Source organism: Vicia villosa, linkage group LG3 (assembly GCF_029867415.1).
Source record: "Vicia villosa cultivar HV-30 ecotype Madison, WI linkage group LG3, Vvil1.0, whole genome shotgun sequence".
NCBI classification, from domain to species: domain Eukaryota; kingdom Viridiplantae; phylum Streptophyta; class Magnoliopsida; order Fabales; family Fabaceae; genus Vicia; species Vicia villosa.
The window spans coordinates 192,424,183-192,446,145 of record NC_081182.1 but is presented as its reverse complement, the minus strand read 5'-3'; the positions used below and the strand labels follow the sequence as shown (position 1 = coordinate 192,446,145).

The 21,963-nt window shown below is 35.4% G+C and overlaps 1 protein-coding gene across 1 annotated transcript; it reads left to right on the top strand.

Moving 5' to 3' along the window:
- The first annotated feature begins 15,062 nt into the window (after positions 1-15,062).
- LOC131593177 (putative disease resistance RPP13-like protein 1) lies at positions 15,063-20,337 on the top strand. The gene is made up of 4 exons (XM_058865448.1): positions 15,063-15,196; positions 15,287-15,345; positions 16,530-19,663; positions 19,746-20,337. Exon 3 carries the CDS (start codon positions 16,536-16,538, stop codon positions 19,542-19,544), a length of 3,009 nt encoding a protein of 1,002 aa, XP_058721431.1. The 5' UTR covers positions 15,063-15,196; positions 15,287-15,345; positions 16,530-16,535; the 3' UTR covers positions 19,545-19,663; positions 19,746-20,337.
- The last annotated feature ends 1,626 nt before the right edge of the window (positions 20,338-21,963 follow it).

Sequence of the window (21,963 nt, the reverse complement as noted above, 5' to 3'; positions counted from 1 at the left end):
ACATCAGAGTGTAAAAGCTCCAGATATGATTGAGTGGTAGGGGTTGGAGGGTTGACAGTGAACCTTGAGTCGGGAAGAACAACACTATAGGGATTAGGTGTTCTGGTGGGAAAAGGGTGTGAGAGAGATGAAGAAATATCTGATGGAAGGGTTGAAGGGGAGGAGATATCAGATGGTGAAGAAGGTGGTTCCGAGAGGATGAATGAGGAGGAAGAGGTGGTGGAGGTCTTTGAAGAGGGAGGTGATTGAGGGGTACTGTCAAGGGGTTGATACACTTTGAGAGGGTCATATGTGATCCTTACTCTTTTTGGTTTGGTCTCTGGTTCAGCAGTTGCTTTTCTCTTTTGTTTCCGATCATTATCTTGATTCCCAGAGCTTGACGATGGATTCATGATGGATTTTGCAGATATTGGAAACTGCTAGGGTTTATGATATGAATGCAAAGAGAGAGAACGAAAAAGAAACTGAACGCAAAGTGAGAGAAATATAAGAGGGAAAAGAAACGTTTGAAGAATATAAAAAGAAAACTGAAAGGGAGTTAATGATGAAAAGCATTTAATGTTACATGACATGAGGAGAGATAATAAAGACAAAAGACGTGATTTGCACAGTTACCTAAGTAGACGTCCCCTCAACTGCACGCACGCTTGTCCAGGAGTAGTGAACACGTGTTTACCATCTGGATAGCCAGTTACAGCTGTTTTGCTTTTAAAGAGATTCTGAATCAACTTAGACAATGAAACGTTAGTAGTAACTGAATCACAATTTCTAATTGATTTTAATCAGAACTTCTTAAGAAAAAGATTTCAGTTCAGAAGATACCCATATATAAGAACTTCTCATCTTCTAATTCTGGGCTTGTTTCTGAGGACTCATTTTGTACCAATTATATTGAATCCATCTGGTCTAGGAACAAGATCCCAAACATCATTCCTTGTAAACTGATTCAATTCTTCTTGCATAGCAATTATCCAGTCTGGATCTTCTAGAGCATGATCAACAGAAGTTGGCTCGATCAAAGATACAAGACCTAATTGACAGTCTGCATTGTTCTTAAGGAATGCTCTTGTTCTGATTGGATCATCCTTCTTTCCAAGAATGACATCTTCTGAATGACCAGAGATGAGTCTGGATGATCTTCTGACAGATGGTTCTTCAGATATGCTTAGATTCTCCAGAGAAGCTGATACTTGATCTTCCGATTCTTTGCTTCTGAGAAGCTCTGCTTCTGATGCGTTGCTTCTTGGCTCAACAACTTCTGATATATCAATATCACAATCTGCAAAATTATCAAACTGCTTTGGTTTTTCAGAACCAAGCTTATCATCAAACCTGATATTGATTGATTCTTCTACAATCAATGTTTCAGTATTGTATACTCTATAGCCTTTTGAGCGTTCAGAATATCCAAGAAGGAAACATTTCTGTGCTTTGGAATCAAACTTACCAAGATGATCTTTAGTGTTCAGAATAAAGCATACACATCCAAAAGGATGGAAATATGAAATGTTGGGCTTTCTATTCTTCCACAATTCATAAGGAGTCTTATTTAGAATAGGTCTGATAGAGATTCTATTCTGAATATAGCATGCAGTGTTTATTGCTTCTGCCCAGAAATGCTTAGCCATATTGGTTTCATTGATCATGGTTCTGGCCATTTCTTGCAGAGTCCTATTCTTTCGTTCTACAACCCCATTTTGCTGTGGAGTTCTAGGACAAGAGAAATCATGGGCAATACCATTTTCTTTGAAGAAAACTTCAAAGGATCTGTTCTCAAATTCACCACCATGATCACTTCTGACCTTTATGATTTTACACTCTTTTTCAGATTGAATCTGAATGCAGAAATCAAAGAACACTGAATGAGTCTCATCCTTGTGTTTCAAGAATTTTACCCATGTCCAGCGGCTATAATCATCCACGATGACTAATCCATATTTCTTCCCTCTGACAGATGCTGTTTTGACTGGGCCAAACAGATCAATGTGCAAGAGTTCTAATGGCCTTGAGGTAGAAACAACATTCTTGGATTTGAATGCAGGTTTGGAGAACTTGCCCTTCTGACATGCTTCACAAAGAGCATCTGATTTGAATTTCAGATTAGGGAGTCCTCTGACCAGATTCATTTTGTTAATCTGAGAAATCTTTCTCAAACTAGCATGACCTAATCTTCTGTGCCAGACCCACTGCTCTTCAGAAACAGACATAAGACAAGTCACCTTCTGACTCATAAGATCTTGCAGATCTGTCTTATAAATGTTGTTCTTCCTCTTGCCTGTAAATAGGATTGAGCCATCCTTCTGATTTACAGCCTTGCAAGACTCTTGATTAAAGATTATATCATAACCATTGTCACTCAATTGACTGATAGATAAGAGGTTATGTGTTAATCCTTCTACAAGAAGAACATTAGAAATGGAAGGAGAGTTACCAGACTTTATAGTTCCAGATCCAATTATCTTGCCCTTCTGATCTCCTCCAAACTTGACTTCTCCTCCAGACTTAAGCACCAGGTCTTGGAACATAGACCTTCTTCCTGTCATGTGTCGTGAGCATCCAGAGTCCAGGTACCATGACATGTTGTGCTTTGTCCTTTTTGCAGTCAAGGATATCTGCAATAGGAATAATCTTATCCTTAGGTACCCACATCTTTTTGGGTCCTTTCTTGTTAGATTTTCTCAAGTTCTGATTGAACTTGGGTTTAACATTGTAAGCAATAGGAGGAACAGCATGATAATTTTTAATGTGAGTTTCATGATATTTCCTAGGTTGTGTCACATGCTTTTTGGTGTGTGTTATGTGAAAACTTTGAGCATGTGAAGTGTGCCTAATATCATGGGAGTGGCCATACTTGATCTGATCATACAATGGCTTGTATGTGAGTTTCATTTCATCAACAGGTTCAAGTTTGTATGGGGTTTCACCCTCAAAACCAATGCCAACTCTTTTGTTTCCAGACACAGCATATATCATAGAAGCTAGCTGACTTCTGCCAATACTTCTAGATAAGAACTTCCTGAAACTTAAATCATATTCTTTCAGAATATGGTTTAGACTAGGAGTGGATTTTTCTGAATCAGAAGGAGATCCAACATTATTGGATAGTTTTAAAAGTTTTTCTTTTAATTCAGAATTTTCCAACTCAAGCTTCTTTGTTTCAAATTCAAATAGCTTTTTCAGCTTTTTGTATTTGAGACTGATTTGAGACTTGAGTTCCAGAAGTTCAGTTAGACCGGAAACTAACTCATCTCTAGTAAGTTCAGAAAATACCTCTTCAGAATCTGATTCTGATGTAGATTCTGATTCGTCATCTTCTGTCGCCATCAGCGCACAGTTGGCCTGCTCATCTTCAGTGTCTGAATCATCTTCTGACTCATCCCAGGTTGCCATAAGACTTTTCTTCTTATGAAACTTCTTCTTGGGATTTTCCTTCTGAAGATTTGGACATTCATTCTTGAAGTGTCCAGGCTCATTGCATTCATAGCACATGACCTTCTTCTTGTCAAATCTTCTGTCATCAGAAGATTCTCCACGTTCAAATTTCTTTGAACTTCTGAAGCCTCTGAACTTCCTTTGCTTGGTCTTCCAGAGTTGATTTAGCCTTCTGGAGATCAAGGATAGTTCATCTTCTTCTTCAGATTCTGATTCTTCAGGATCTTCTTCTCTATTTCATGACTTCTCAAGGCACTGATAAGCTCTTCCAGAGAAACTTCATTCAGATTCTTTGCAATCTTGAATGCAGTCACCATAGGACCCCATCTTCTGGGTAAGCTTCTGATGATCTTCTTTACGTGATCAGCCTTGGTGTATCCCTTGTCAAGAACTCTCAATCCAGCAGTAAGAGTTTGAAATCTTGAAAACATCTTTTCAATGTCTTCATCATCCTCCATCTTGAAGGCTTCATACTTCTGGATTAAAGCTAGAGCTTTAGTCTCCTTGACTTGAGCATTTCCTTCATGAGTCATTTTCAAGGACTCATATATGTCATAGGCCGTTTCCCTGTTAGATATCTTCTCATACTCAGCATGAGAGATAGCATTCAGCAAAACAGTTCTGCATTTATGATGATTCCTGAAAAGCTTCTTCTGATCATCATTCATTTCTTGCCTTGACAGCTTTACGCCACTAGCATTTACTGGATGTTTGTAACCATCCATCAGAAGATCCCATAGATCACCATCTAGACCAAGAAAGTAACTTTCCAGTTTATCTTTCCAGTATTCAAAGTTTTCACCATCAAATACCGGCGGTCTAGTATAACCATTGTTACCGTTGTATTGCTCAGCAGAGCCAGATGTAGATGCAGGTGTAGGTGTAGACTTTTCACTTTCATCAACCATCTTTTACTGAAGCGTTTTTCTCTTCCTGAATCTTTTCTAAACACGGTTAAGTGCTTGCACCTTAGAACCGGCGCTCTGATGCCAATTGAAGGATAGAAAAACACTTAGAAAGGGGGGGTTTGAATAAGTGTAGATTTAAAAACTTGACAGATAAAAATAAATTGCACAGTTATTTTTATCCTGGTTCGTTGTTAACTAAACTACTCCAGTCCACCCCCACAGAGATGATTTACCTCAACTGAGGATTTAATCCACTAATCGCACGGATTACAATGGTTTTCCACTTAGTCAGCAACTAAGTCTTCCAGAGTCTTCTGATCACACACTGATCACTCCAGGAACAAATGCTTAGATACCCTCTAAGACTTTTCTAGAGTCTACTGATCCACACGATCACTCTAGTTACAACCTGCTTAGATAACCTCTAAGACTTCCTAGAGTATTCTGATCCACACGATCACTCTAGTTCCTTACAACTTAATGTAATTCTAAGAGTATTACAAATGCTTCTAAAAAGCGATAATCACAACTGTGATATTTCTCTTAATCGTTTAAGCTTAATCTCACTAATATATTACAACAGCAATGTAGTGAGCTTTGATGAAGATGAAGATTCTGAGTTTAGATTTGAACAGCGTTTCAGCAAGTTTGATATGAGTTGTTTTTGGTGCAGAATCGTTAACCTTGCTTCTCATCAGAACTTCATATTTATAGGCGTTGGAGAAGATGACCGTTGAATGCATTTAATGCTTTGCGTGTTCCGTACAGCATCGCATTTAATGTTATACGCTTTTGTCAACTACCTCGAGCCTTGTTCACGCTGTGTCTACTGACGTAGCCTAGAATAGCTTTTAACGTTCCTTTTGTCAGTCAGCGTAGCTTGCCACTTGTACTTTCTTCTGATCTGATGTTTGTGAATACAACGTTTGAATATCATCAGAGTCAAACAGCTTGGTGCATAGCATCTTCTAATCTTCTGACCTTGAAGTGCTTCTGAGCGTGATACCATCAGAACTTCAGTGCTTCTGTTCTCTTGTTCTTCTGATGCTTCCATAGACCCATGTTCTGATTCTGCTTCGACCATCTTCTGATGTCTTGCCAGACCATGTTCTGATGTTGCATGCTGAACCCTTGAGACAAAGCTTCTGAGCGCTGAATTATGCGTACTCTTTATATATTTCCTGAAAGGGAAATTGCATTGGATTAGAGTACCATATTATCTTAAGCAAAATTCATATTATTGTTATCATCAAAACTAAGATAATTGATCAGAACAAATCTTGTTCTAACAACATCTACTTCAAATCATTAGTTTGGAGTTTCTTCAGAATCCTTTGGCAAATTTGTGAAAAATGAGGCCAAAGTTGGAAGAAAACTAGGTTAAAACACTTAGAAAAATTTCTAAGTGTTTATGACCTAAAACTCCAAAATTTCCAAAACTCTTAAATGATTGATCTTTTGAAAAAAGTTCCTTTGTAAGATGTTGTTTTATTTTGCAAGATCTACAACTTTCATGTTGGAAGTTTTTTGAGTTGTGTAGGTGAAATTTTGAGTTCTCACCATGCCTTAAAAAACCCTAATTCCCGACTTTTTGCTCCTTGATGAATTTCTTTGAATTTCTTTGGTCAAATGACTTTATTATCCATATATTGATGATATTGATCCTTAAAAGTCATGGTTTGACCAAAAATCTCAAAAGTCAATGGTGATCCCATACAGTTGACTTTTTCCTGGTAAGGTGAGATTTTGGACTTTTGTGTAGAATCAAGATCTTCTCCTCAAATGAATGATGTAAATGGATTATATTGAGGTAGTAGAGACTCTTGAATCATGTCTTGAGTTTTGGATCCATGCCCTGATTAAAAGTCAACTATCTTGGTGAATTAGGTCAAAAACCCTAATTGTCGACCAGAGGACAATGATGACTGTAGACTCTGAACTGAGGTGTAATGTCCAGTGGATCTTGTCATATGAGTTATTTGAAGATGATTGATGTCTTTGAATGATCCCCTGGGGCTTTTTAGGGTTTCCCAAAGGTGATCCCTGATTTTAGTCCTTGATAGGCTCCAAACCCTAGTCTGTTGATCTGAGTAATTCTGTACTTAGATGACTGGGTGTCTAATCAATCATAGGTGAAATAATGAAGCTTTTGAGTCTTATGATTGTATTAGAGACTAATCCCTCTATTGATTGATCCTTTGCCTGAGTTTTCTTGTCTTTGAACACCCTCGATTGAATGCCAGACTGCCCTGGGTACTTACTTTGACTTGATGAAAATCCTGAAGATATGTCATCTCAGGGGGGTCAAAAATTAGGGTATGACATCTTCTGCCCGAAAGCCTTCAGGTTGAGGCTGTCAGACATCAACCTGATCATATTCCACATTCTGGTAAGCCATGAATGAAGATAACTATATAAAGGAATGGTGTTGTCTCGTTTATAAAGGAAAAACCAGTTGCGTAATGAAACCATATATTTATTCAATGACTGATAAATAACTTAGTTAATCAAACTTTATTCATTTAACCTCAGTGTTGGCCAATGGTGCAAAGTATGTGTTTTTTGTAGTACAGGACAATTTTTATTCTGTTTTGTGTATTTATTGTATCTAAACGGTTCTAACTTTTGATGTTACTTGCAGGTGTGGAGAGAACTTGACGACTTAAGAGACAAGCTTCAACCTGTAAAGATGAAGTATAGCAAAGAAAAAGAGAGAATTAATGAGATTCGAAGGCTGAAGTAGAAACGTGAAGAGCTCCTATTCGCACTACAGGAGGCTGAGAGGCGGTATGATCTAGCCAGAGCTGCAGACCTACGATATGCTGCAGACATATTTAAAAGATGATGGGAAGAGCATTGCGGTTTTTGTCGTTTTCAGCACTCCTGATGTTGTGTATGGGAGCACCTTTCGAGTAGAATAACTCTAAACCATCACACCCGGACCTAGTTGCCCTCAGGAGAACAGTGTTCACATCTGGTTATATCATGGCGAATGAATTTCATATAGAGCACCATGATGAAAGGAATGATAGAGAATGGAGCTCGGCAAGGTATGAAGGAGAGTTTTGAACAGTATGCTAGTTTATTATCCCAGGATGTCAAACCTGTTGATCTAACAGAACTTAGTTCAAGTAAGGAGCAAGCATTGGCATCTTTACAAGCAGAGCCGCAGTCAGATTGGAAGTTGGCAGTGCAGTATTTTGCTAACTTCACAGTAGTCTCAACAGTTTTCATAGGGTTGTATGTGCTTGTCTGCATATGGCTTGTTGCTCCGAGTATAATTCTAGGGCTCGAGTTTGCTGGACTTGATTTACCAGATTCAATAGGCGAATTTGTTGTTTGTGATGTCCTGGTTCTTCAAGGTGAACACATGCTGGCTTTAATATCACGTTTCATAAAAGCCAGATCACAAAAGGGTAATTACACTCTCTACTGCTACCTTAAACATTGCATTTCTCAACTAAAGGTAACCCCTTCCATCCATCTCTTCTTCATCGACCCGAAGTTTCTTTTCCTTCTCTTGTCACTTTGAAGAAGGATTGTTGTTTAAAACTGCAGAGATTTATAAGATAAAAAAATTATTGGAATACACTGCTGTTTGAAGTCTGGTGTGGAGCTTCAGGTATACATGTCTGCACTTGTCACTTTTTTTTGTTTAAATTAAGCATGAATGTTTAATGATGGCCCTTAGTTTGTGAAACGTTTTCATCTTATATTCATATATGCCTTGATGGATTTTTATATCTAGGATACCACGATGAAATAAATCTACTAAATATAGGTCTTACCACACAACTGATGTAAAACATGATTTATGCAGTTAATCATATTGCGGTGTTACAAGTAGGTATCACATGGATGGAGAATGGCTACCTTTGATGCAAGTTTTTGGATAGGCTGGGATTTAATACTCTATCTCTTCAGCAGCAATAATGTTTCTCCGATGTACGTTTTTTTATCATTGTTCTTTACAAATATTGATCATTCTTGATTATTCTTGATACATCAACGTTATGTGTAGTGATCTTTTTTACTATCTATGAAAATTGATTAGTGTTCATTGTAAAAGTAACAATGGATTTGGTGATTATATATATTGTTTAGTATATCTAGAGAATGCATAATATTTTTTTTTTTTTATTTTTTAAATAACTTACCTGCGGATTTACCTGCGGATTTTTCCTGCGGATTTAGCTGCGGAACTTCCTGCCGAAGATATTACCCATGAAGGTTTTAGCTGGGGACATAAAAACGCAGGAAAATCCGCAGGTAAGATGTTTCCTGCGGAAATTTAGGTAAAATCCGCAGGTAAATCCGCAGGAAATTCGAATATTTCTAGTAGTGAACGGTCTAGGTGGCATTCAGAACTCATCGTAGATTTGCATGCCAGAATCAAATAAAATTGTGAAACAATTATGATTCCTAGAGATAAAGAATATTTAATTATGGCACGAGATGTTTTCAAAAGAGCTTCTTTCGATTACATTAGGGTCACTGAGGTAATGACACTAATGAATAGGGTTTACTCGATGATTGAATTGTTGGAACTAATTTAAAATTTGATTGAGACCCGCGCGATGTCTGAGATATTGATGAATTTTTTTAAGTAATACTGGATTTTATATATATATATATATATATATATATATATATATATATATATATATATATATATATATATATATATATATATATATATATATATATATATATTTAGTATAATAAGAATTGTAATTGAGACGATAAAATAAAGAGGATAAGAGAGAGAATAATTTTAAACGAAAAAAATATGTTTTAGTTATAGAAATGATAAATAAGATGCGACTATTTAAATTTTCAAATGACAAATAAATGGAAAAAATTTAATAATTTTGTTTTATATTTCCATTGTTTTCCAATATTTTTAAAAATTTTAAATCTTTATCATTTTATGGATGAGAGAAATTATACATTCGAAGGACTCACACTAAGTGTAACCAATTATCACCGTCAACATTTTCAATAATTTTGTTTTATATTTCCTTTCTTTTTTTCCAATATTTTTAAAAATGTTAAATCTTCATCATTTATCTTGGTACCTCTCAACTCATCCACCTTCAGGGCTCCTTGCTTGTATGACCATCTCATCTGTAACACCCCAAATCTACCCCTCAATTATAAGCAAAAATCAGAGTGCCTTTAAAAATATTCATCAAAGATGGGATGTCACAATTGGACTTAATCAAACATGCATACTCATATTGCAATCAACACGGATACATAGCATTCGGAAAACAAGACTTTAACCAACATCTTCCAATTTCAACTTATAAACATCTTTATATTCAACTTAACACAAATGTCATCATAGAATACAAAAATCAAGTAATAAAGACTAATCCCCCCGAGTGCTACGTATCAGAGCAATGGACACCGACTCGACTTGCCATAAAGCAACATCAAGACTTCACATCAATAACCTCGAACATCCACGACTAATCTTGAGTACCTGCCCATTTCCCATGGTAGGGGAAATATCAGCAAAGGGGTGAGATATCTTACAATATAAAGGAATGCATGATAAATAATATCGCAGATATAGATCATACATAATTTCACCACTTCGCATCACATAACATCTTACAACAACTTTCATCACAAAACAACTCATCAAACATTATACGACTTTCAAGATAGCAACAATATCGTTAATCAATTAAGACAACATATTCAAATCACAATTATACCACCATCACGTCACAACAAGCATATCATCGTTTCAACAATTCAAATAACATAATCAACTTATGAAATGGCAACAATGTCAACAATCAACCATGACAATATATGCAATTCACAAGTATGATTCCAACACATCACAACAAACATCTCATCATCAAGTCATCACGTCACCACAACATAATCAAATAAGACTCAAATGCAATTCACATGTGACTCGACTTATGCAAATGCATGTGGTACCATTCGGAGTAAAACTCCCACCGTCTCAAAATTTTCCATTGGGCACACCATCGCTATTTGCCATCAAGGCCACCGTCGCTATTTGCCATTAAGGCCACCGTCTCTTTATGCAATGGATGTGACTCAATAAATGCAACATCCATACAAACCACATAAACAATACGTCACAACATCGTCTAAATCACCATCGAACATTATCAATATAATGTCGAACTTCAACAACAACAAAATCATCATCATTCATAAGAATGCATCACTTCACAATCACGTCACTATGTTGCATCATCATACAACAATAATTCACCTCACAATACATCACAATACAACTTATCAACATTATACAACTTATCAATAGTGACCATAGGGTCTACAACAACAACGGCAAATTCATCATGTTATAGAAACAATAACAATTCAACATATTGCACAACAACAACAAACATCAACATGTTACAACAACAACAATAACAATTCATCATGTTACAACAACAACAATTCATCATGTTAACGACAAACATCAACAATTCATCATATCACCAACAACATCAACAAATTCTTCATATTCCTTCATTCAAGTAATCATCATAACACATTATATTCAACTTCCTAATAAATACATATAAATTCTTAATTCATCACATGGCATCGTCGTCGACTCATACATATCAAATACGCACAATTAATCACATATAGCATACAACATCTTTATCAATTATGCATATCATCACATATCTCATTATCTCATTATAAGGAAGTCACATATTATCACTTCAATAACATTGTATCGTCGTAAGGAAAATATACATCAAGTTATACCGCAACATGGTTACATTGATTCATAGCAAAGAACATACTTCACATGTTAACACAACATAGTTCATCACTTAATCCTAATAAACATAATAGGAGAATAGGTCCTATGAATCATTTTATTGCATCATGATATAGTTCATTACGTTAGCTTTCCAACGCTTCGAACGGCGCCTAAAACGGAGTTACGAATCAAAAGTTACATCATTTCAAAGTTTAGAAAAAGTTCTGCAAAACAGGGTTCGCGGCACCAACATGGTTCGCGGCGCGAACTGAGCGAATTCAAAAATTCCTAACTTTCTGCCAGACAGTTCGCGGCGCGAACAGAGGTTCGCGGTGCGAACTGGCGATTTTCAGAACACCCCAAACACAAAAAAACAGCATACGAAACCCATCCAAAAACCCCCAAACTCAACCCAATCAAGCTGAAAACACCAACCATCATGAACAACAATGGAATACATGTTATAAACACAAATACAACACATATTATGGATCTTCTAACATCATAACAATCATCAAACATCAATTAAAACACATTTCAAATCATGAATTTACACATTTGTTCATAAACCCTAACATCTCTACACACAACTTCCATGGAGAATAACATACAATCTAACCCACCATATACATCATCATGCCAACCCTTAGAAAGTAAGAACCCCACCCTTACCTTAGCAAAAGCTTCACTTCCTTCAATGGAGCTCTTCCTCTTCATGCCATAACTTTCTTCTCTTCCTCTCTTCTTTCTCTTCTTTCTCTTCTTTCCCACAAAATGAGTTATGAGGTTTAATCTCTAAAACCCTAACTCTTACTATCTTTTCTCACTAATGGGCTTAACCCACAATCCAATCTCTTGTGTCATATTTCTTCCACTTAGGCCAAATTCATAATATCTCTTTAATTACTCCATTAAGCCAAATAACACACATAAATAAATAACCACACAACATAACAAAATATTATTTCCAATAATATTCCACATTTACCATCGATCCATAACTTTAACAATACTAACTCGCAATTGTACATCTCTGACTAATCCGACTTATTAATCTGACCATAACTTATCTGCTCAAACCAACATAATAATCCATTACGTTTGTAGAATAATACCGATAAACCTCGACTTCAACTAATTCCAATGAATAAATCCTCGATCAATTTAATTAAATAATTAATTAAATTCGGGGCGTTACATCATCGCCCTAGGAAGCCCGTGATTCTCATACGGATGTCAAGTCTCTCCTCTCTTTCCAACTGTGGGAAAATACCCATGAATCTAGCACTATTACAAAGTAAATTATATGATTTAAAATTTAAACAACTAAATGATATAAATTAAAATACATATATTAAATAATACAAATAAAAGTATATGAATTAATATACAATTAATTAAAGGATATAAATTAAGTGACATAAATACATGTACAAGAGTAGGATATCCATCAAGCTACTTGCAGCTAAACATAGATACATCTCCAAGATGGCGGTATAGAGTGACTAGTGCAACGGATGCTCAACTGTAAGAATTAAGTCTCTCTAGGTCTCTAAACAGCAATAGATATCGTGCCTCGACAAGAGTAAAAGTCTTGTAAGCAAATATGGCACAACCGACCAACATCGGAAGATATGCTCTGGTCGCAAGTGCCCAACTACCAGCAGCTCGATGCTCTACGAATCTGTCATATAACCATTGCAGATTATAATAAGTGCCCATACACTCACGGACATGTCAGGCAACTACACCCCTTCCCACTCCCAGATACTGAATGGAAAGCTTAACAGTCATGTCCTCAGTGACATGCTCGGGTACTAGCACACACCCTCAATGGGCAATTGCTGCAGACAGGAAACATCATCCAATGTGATCGTCATCTCACCAAATGGCATGTGAAATGATGATGTCTCCATGTGACACTTCTCCACAAACGTTGTAACAAGGGTTGTATCTATCTTAGTGAGTCTGGTTTTTTATAGAGAAGTCAGACCTGACCTAGACACCAAATACTCCATCTCTGGTGGGAGCAAATGAGAAACCATATCCTTCAGCTTAAGCCCGTTTCCTGCAACTTTAAGCTCCTTTTTCAGACCTCTTTTCTGAAAATAAATAAAAATTCACATTATAAAATATAATGAATAAATTTATTTTAAAATAATCGAAGTAGAATAAACTTATTTTACTTACCTCGCCAAACCATAGATATCGATTAATATGATGCTCATATCTCACCAAAACACACGGGTCAGAAGGCCCTCCAAGATATCCTACTGGCGCCTGTGGCAACTGTGGAACTGGTGCAGACGGACCAACATCATCTCCAACATCGCGTCCTCCCAGAGTGCGGCTAACAAGCCTTTTGTCTAATCCCCGGCTACGCGTCATTATCAAATTTTAAATAAAAAAAACAAAAAAAAATTAAAAAAACTATAAAAAAAACTTTTAAAAACCCAAACCTGAACACTTATGGGAAGTGTTATGGGGTCTAAAAGGAACATAACCAGATATCTTGCTAAAAGTGTTCCGGTGTGAGATTGTGTAAACCGAAAGAATTTAATAAAGAGTTCCGGTGTGGGAGTTAAGTTTAAATCGAAAGATATTTAACTATATTAACATTCTTTGTTTCCTTTTTCTGGAATTGATCTTGACATTATTAGAACAAGTAGGGATTGTTGTAATTAATAATAATTAATCGCCATATGTGTGTTTCAAAATGAAAAGAAAATATGCAACTGAGAAGATTGTTTTTTGAAATCACGAATAAACAACACTTGTAAAGTGTTATAGTAGGCAGTTTGTATTTTGAATTTAGATATAGGCAACGCTTCTGAAGTGTTGATGTAGGCAAAATATTATACCAGTTGGTAAAAAATGTTAATGTAGGCGAAACAGTGCAACATTTGGTAAAAGTGTTGCTGAAAGTGTATGTTTCATCAAGGGTCACAATGTTACGAAACAACACCAATTTGGCCTATAAATTGAGCATTCCAAGTTCAAAAAAAATATCAAAAAAACATACACCCTCTTCACTGAGAATTACAGACACTCGTCAGTCTTGCGCAAACTCGGTAAAAAGCTTAGTTATCTTGGGTATTCCTGCGTAGCAACTCTAAGACAATTTGAGAGTGCCTGACATAATATAAAGAAAGTGATTCACTCCCGTTTCTAGCCTCGATCCATTCGATTTAAATTATTTTTCTAACACCTTCATCTCTCCCTATTCCTCTTAAGCTAACCTTTTGTGGAGAAAAATAAGTGTGAGTTGAAAGTGTTGAGAAATAAATGTGGGGAAGTCCCACTTTGATTAAAAAATGGAGATTGAGTATTTTATAAATGAGAGAATATTTTTCATTAGGGTTAATATGAGAAGACATTTTTTATTGAGGTCTTTCTTTAAGAAGAACACACATTGTAAGAGACATACCACGTATTCAACTAAAATCTAAAGATAATAAATATATATGTGGCTTTTCTCATTCAGTCTCTAATTTTCTAATGAATGTAGGACTTTCTCACACCTTTTTCTCAACACCTTTCGTCTTCCATGTTGAACTGCAAATAATCATTAAATTATGGCTCGGATAAAGGTCTAGAATCCTCTCGCTTGAAAGAGACAAGCATTCTTATTGTACCAAAGTGTTCCTCCACCATTTTTTTCAGATACCATTGGGTGAGAACACAGCAAGGAAAAGTTGTTTAATAGATAAATTGAATAGAAAAAAAGGTTGGCAGAAAAAATTGTAACCCTTATAGGTTACTAGTGTATCGAAAAGTATGCAAGTCTTACACGCTCCATAAGTTAATCAAGAAACTATACTATACTATATGGCACATGCAATGCAATTAATTGGTTGTTGATAAAAGACAAAGTTTAATAATTATTTACTCACTCCAATACAACTTGCATCTTGAATCATTTCTATCAACATTTCTTTGAGCTTTCTTCACAATTACTACTTTCTGTTGCCTCAACATATTTCATTCTATCTATCAATTTTTATAATACTTCAACTTCAACTTCACAATACTTTCTGTTGCCTCAACATATTTTCTTAATATTCCTAAGTTTCTCCATCAAGTAATTTCTCTCTTTCATTCCGAGATCTTATTATTAACTTTCAGTACTATATTTTTTATTCTAAATCTTACTCCAATTTTTATATTTCAGGTTTTTTTTCTTTTCACGGGAGATAATACTCTCAATTTGTTTACTCACATATTTTACAGGTAATATCTTTCTCCCCTCTTACATATATGTTTTACTTTCTTTAACTGAAAATTTTCTAGATCAACAACTAAATTTAGTTTTAAGTTAATTGATTTCTTTTCCTTAATTTTCAAATTTTTTAGATTTGATATTATTTTCCTAATTTCACGTTCACCCTTAGGCAGTGTTTTAAAAATCGGATCGAACTGGCCGGTCGGACCGGACATCGGAGAGGTCACCGGTCTGGTCTGATTGTTGGACTAGGTATGCTATTAAATTGGTGAGAACCGGCCAAAACTAGAAAAAACCGATGAACGGACAGTTTTAGAAAACCGGTGGTTCAAATGCATGTTTTTTTTTTTTTGCATAAAACGACGCCGTTTTCATGATTTTTAAAAAAATATATATATAATTAAAATATAATTAGACTTTATTTGGAACAATTTTTTCCTGTTTCCAATTAGACCTGATTTAAAATTTATTTAAATTTATATTTTATGGTATTTTGTTGTGAGTGATGATTATATTTAGAATTTGAATGTAAAGAATAAACATGTGAAATTATGATATTTTAAAATTTTGTAGGTGTTGTGATATTTTTTAGAAACTAAGTCATTCGGTTTGACCGATTTAATAAATATATAGCATTGCAATATAGATCGGTTTATTTAATCGAGTTATCCGGTTTAATCCGATTTAGTCATGCGGTTCGACCAATAATTTGGTGGTTCAATCAATGAACCAGTGACCCAGTACCCTTACTGATTTGATGACTGGTCTGATTTTTAAAACAATGCCCTTAGATTCTTTATCCTTAGAAATTTCAATTTATTGTCATGATTAAATGATTTTAATATTATGTGAAGTTAATTGGCCTGTCTTATGAATCTAGAGAAATCACTCATACTCTTTGTACTTTTGTTTTATTTCGAATAAAGATATTTATTTCTAAACATAGAATAGTGGTGAAGAAAAATGAAAGTCATAAATAATTTTGTTGTTTGCAGTGAAGATAGTCTTCATAGTTGTTATCATAACAAGATAATGTGCGTTCATTATTTTCAATATATGTTTAGAACTTTACACTTTATGTAAAATGTATTGTTTAAGTGTTTGACATTAATATTTCAACAGTGTGTAGAAGATACTTTTTGTTCCATTATGCTTTTGTTCCATTATACTTTTTGTTCCATTAATATTTCAGGTAGCCATGGCAGGGCTGATGGTTGCAGGAGCATTTCTTACGCCTGTCATCCAAGTAATTGTTGAGAGGGTTGCCTCAGGAGATTACAAAGACCTCTTCAGCATGCGATTGGTGAATAAACTTGAAATCACATTGAATTCTATCAACAAAGTGTTGGATGATGCAGAGACAAAGCAGTACCAGAATCCAAATGTGAGGATATGGCTTGATCATATAAAACATGAGGTATATGAAGTAGAACAGCTGTTGGATGAGATTGCTACAAGTGCACAACGAAAGAGCAAGGTTAAACACTTCTTTTCATCTCTGACTAATCAGTTTGAATCTAGGATGAAAGACTTGCTAGATAAGCTAGAACATCTTTTAAAGCAAAATGATGTGTTGGGATTGAAAGAAGGAACATATGCTCGTATTGAACTTTCAGAAAGAGTGCCAACGTCTTCTTTGGTGGATGAATCTAGCAAATGTGGTAGATATGGTGAAAAAGAGGAAATTATCAGTTTCTTACTTTTAGATAATAATAGTAGTAGTAGCAACCAGGTACCAGTAATCAGCATAGTTGGTCTTGGTGGGATGGGTAAGACCACCCTTGCTCAGCTTGTCTACAAAGACCCCAGGGTGCAACAGAACTTTGATCTTAAAGCTTGGGTCTATGTTTCAGAATCATTTGATGTTATTAGACTCACTAAAGCAATTCTCGAGTCATTTGGTTCTTCACCAAACACTGAAAACCTAGATCGACTCCAATGTCAACTGCAGGAAAAGATAGCAGGAAAGAAATGTTTGCTTGTTCTAGATGATATCTGGAAAGTAGACTGGGAAAGTTGTGAAAGGTTACTAAGTTTCTTTAACGAAGGATCTTCTGGAAGTAAGATTGTTGTAACAACACGAAATAAGAAGAATGCATCAGCCATGGAATCTAAGTTTTTTGAATTATTTCAATTGGGAGAGATTGATTCTTGGAGTTTATTTGAGAGGCATGCTTTTCCAAACAAAAAAGGGAGTGAATATCCAGATCTTGAACCAATTGGAAAGATGATTGTACACAAGTGTGGAGGGTTGCCATTAGCTGTGATAACAATGGGGAAACTCTTGAGAGCAAAATTCTCTCAAAGTGAATGGATTGAAATATTGGAGGATGATATGTGGCATTTATCAGAGAAAGACACTGGCATAAATCCCGTATTGAGATTGGGTTACCATAATCTTCCTTCCAATTTGAAGCCTTGTTTTGCATATTGTTCCATATTCCCCAAGGGTTATGAGTTTGACAAGAACACGTTAATCAAAATGTGGATGGCAAATGGTTTGTTGAGTTCCTACAAAAGTGGAAAAAGTAAAGAAGAGTTGGGTAGTGAATTATTCAATTTTCTTGTGTCAATTTCATTTTTCCAAAGATCACTAGATTTTGATGGCGGTTTTATCATGCATGATCTTGTCAATGACTTGGCAAAATTAGTGTCTCGAGAGTTTTGCATACAAGTGGAGAATGATAAGTTGCAAGATATAACTGAAAGAACACGTCACATTTGGTGCTCTCTTGAGTTGACGGATGGTGATAGAACGTTAAAGGAGATTTATAGAGCTAAGGGACTACATAGCATGTTGGTAAAACCACTACAAGCCTTTGACACATGCTTCACTGTGAGCAACAACGTGCACTATAATCTATTTTCAAAACTAAAGTATTTACGGATGTTGTCATTTCCTGGTAGTCCGGATATATACAGAGATCTAGATCTAGTAGAAGAGATAGGCAATTTAAAGCTTTTGCGCTATCTAGACTTGTCTTGGACAAGAATTACAAAGTTGCCTGATTCTATTTGTAAGCTTTACAATTTAGAGACACTGATATTGGAAGGAAGTTATCTGACAGAAATTCCTGTAGATTTTTACAAACTCGATTGTTTAAGCCATCTTAATTTGAGAGGAACTTCAATAAAAAAAATGCCAAAGAAGATGGGGAAACTAAAGCATCTACAAACGCTGACTAACTTTGTTGTGGGCGAGTGGAGTGGACCTGATATTAAGGAGTTAAATAGTTTAAATCTTCTTCAAGGAGAACTTTGTCTTTCAGGATTGAACAATGTCAGTAATCCAGCACATGCTGAAGAGGCCAATTTGAAAGATAAGAAGTTTTTAGAAGAAATACAAATGAAGTTTGATTCGGGAAGAGAAGAAATGGATGGTTCAATAGTGGAAAACGACGTGTCTATCTTGAAGGCCCTTCAACCAAATAATAATCTGAAGATGCTCACCATTTGGAACTACAATGGCAATATGTTTCCAGTTTGGTTAAGGGGTTGTGATTTACCCAACTTAATATCTCTTAATCTTTGGGACTGTAATGGAATAAAGATCTTCGGCAATAACTCCGCAAATGTTCCGTTCAAGTTCCTTGAAGTTTTGAAATTTGACCGCATGTTTGAATGGGAGGAATGGTTATGTAACGAAGGGTTTCCTCAGCTTAAAGAGCTTCATATAACTGATTGTCCCAAATTGAAAAGGGCACTGCCTCAACACCTTCCTTCATTACAGAAATTGGTGATTAAGGGTTGCGAAATGCTGCACGTATCAATTCCCAAGTGTGATAACATCATAGAGTTAGATATACAGGAATGTAATCAAGTTTTGATACATGAGTTGTCATCCAACTTGAAAAGATTCGTCCTTCGTGATAATCAGTACGTTGAGTTCCCCATGGTTCATTTAATCAACAATCCCATTGTGGAAGAGTTGGATTTGGATTTCAAAGACTTTTTAGAATGTCCCTCAATGGATTTGTGTTGTTATAATTCTCTTGAAAAACTTTCAATAAGAGGATGGAAGTCCTCCTCCTTGCCTATTTCACTACACTTGTTCACCAATCTGAAAATTCTAAAAATTTGGCATTGTCTTGAATTAGAATCGTTTCCTATGGGAGGTTGGCCTTCCAACTTTAGAAGACTTGAAATATATAATTGCCCTAGTTTTGAGCAGTTGCCAGAGGTTCCGTTTGATCTTTGGAGATTATAGGTTGTCCATTACCTAAGGAAAAGTACAAAAAGGAGGGAGGAGAGGCATACAATTAGTCACATCCCTCATGTGGAGATTGACTTTATTTTGCAGAAGTAGAAATGAGGTGTTTATCACAGGCAAGTACAACCCATATGTTAATTTTTTTTCTTAATTTTGTATTTGGCATAATAATAACACTCTGTATTTCATATTGAACAGGATGGCAGGTCTACCTAAAACTCAATGATATAGCCGACCAAGCTATACCATTGCTATCAACTGTTTTCGATTGTTGTGTGGTTAATAAGAATTTGTCTTTCCCTTTGTTAATTGTGTAGTTTCCCTTTTCTGAGTGTGTATTGTGTCTATCTACAAAACATTAAGACTGGATACTGTAATATTCTTATTTTGCTATTGATCATAATCTCAAGTTGTGCAAAACCTATTTATATACAAAGTTTCTGTCTACCATGATTTTATCAAATTCCTTGTGTTTCATGCTTAATAAAATTCTCCACAGTTCTTTCTTCAAAAGGAAATGATGTTTTTAAGGAATTTAAAGCTACGAAATATTCTATGATTTAAGTGATTAATCCTTTGCATAATTATGTACTTTCTCTCCAGTTCTGAAGACACTGGTATTTTGGAGGAATTTAGAGCTATATGTACAAAGTAGGACAGTAAAGTAGCAACAAAAATACTAGTATAAATTAGTATGGATTTTGAAAAGCTACAAGAAAATAGTAATAGTGTCATTTTTTAACAGCAATTACATAATAGAGCTTTAATTTTATTGCCTTTAATTTTATTATAATACAGTCAAGATTAATCTATTTATAATGCGTCATCTTTGGAGTTTATAAACTTTCACTATTCTTTTTTCTAGATTATTGGCTAGCATAGTGTAGGTTACATTTCATTTTGTGATATTGAATCTAATTATCATACAAAATTCATTCTCTATTTCGTGAGCTTAGATTGATATGTTCTAAGTTCCTTTCATTTAATGTTGCAGATGCAATTCTATACCATTTAGGAACATGCACCAAAATAGTTGTAGGTTTGGATATGTCATGATTCTGCATGTAAGCAAAACAAAATAGCTTCCTATGCTTTAATTGACCTTTATTTTTTAGTATTAACTAGTACATACAATTTTAAAGGAAACCAAATAGTGTCCTAGTCTATTTGTTATGTATGTTTTCTGTTGTTTCCCTTAAAGGTTTTCATTTCTACATTTGTGATGATAAAAATTTTGTGGCCTTAGCTCATAACCAGTGCTCCATGCTAGGACTAACACATGAAACTTGATCTATTCTTTTTGTCTGAGAAAAGGTTCTTTGCAAACAACTGCAACTCCTCAGTTACTGCTTTGTTTTTACAATGACACCCACATCACCAGCTTGGTTAATACGATGACACCTGTAACTTGATAACTGTAAACTTAGTTTGTGACTTAGCCTATATACAGTAGCATTGACTTATCCTATATAGAGTTTTTTAGTAGTTTATGTTAATAATGTATATAGCTTTAGTAGCATTGCCTCTCGCAGTACCTGCTGCCATTGAGTGACAATGTTCTCTGCCACCATGTGTTCTCTCACTAGTATGCCTCCACCATTTGGTTTATCACTCTCCCTGAACCCTTTGACGAAGTTTCATCTTCATATATCATCACACACACTTCTACATGCACGAAACACCCTGGCTCATGAGGTTTTGTTACCAAATTCTTCAGTCTTCGCGATCATCACAGTCCTTCTCATCACCAGACACCATGTTCACAAGTTATTTACTTACCATCACTCACGTGAGAAAACTCTGGCTATGAATTTGTCACGTTCACCAAAGTTATGCTCATTTTGTGTGAAAAACTAATCCCGACAACCATCTATATGCATAACTCTATAGTTTTCCATCGTGCCTAATCTCCAACTGAAATACCAATCATCCATCACTTGCTATGATGTTAGGGAAGAGACCAAGAAAGTATAATGCAACAACATCCATCATCTCTATAATGTCGTTCTTAGTCTCGACTCTCTAAAGTAGAATAGTGATGAAGAAATATAAAAGTCAGAAATGAGTTTGTTGTTTGCAATGAATATAATAAATGTTTAAGACGTTACACTTTATGTAATATGTATGTTTTAACTGCTTGACATTGATATTTCAACAATATGTATAATATAGTTTTTGTTCCATTTTGCTTTGCAGAAGCTAACATAATACCATTTTACAGGTAACCATGGCAGAGCTCATGGTTGCAAGAGCATTTCTTACACCTGTCATTCAAGCTATTGTTGAAAGTCTTGCCTCAAAAGACCTCTTGAATAAACTTGAAATCAAATTGAATTCTATCAATAAAGTATTGGATAATGCAGAGAAAAATCAGCACCAGGAGGAAAAGGTGATGATTTGGCTTGATAATCTAAAT

What these genes read in the sequence shown, in the direction of transcription:
- LOC131593177 (XM_058865448.1), top strand. Translation starts at nt 16,536, where the DNA reads ATGGCAGGGCTGATGGTTGCAGGAGCATTTCTTACGCCTGTCATCCAA.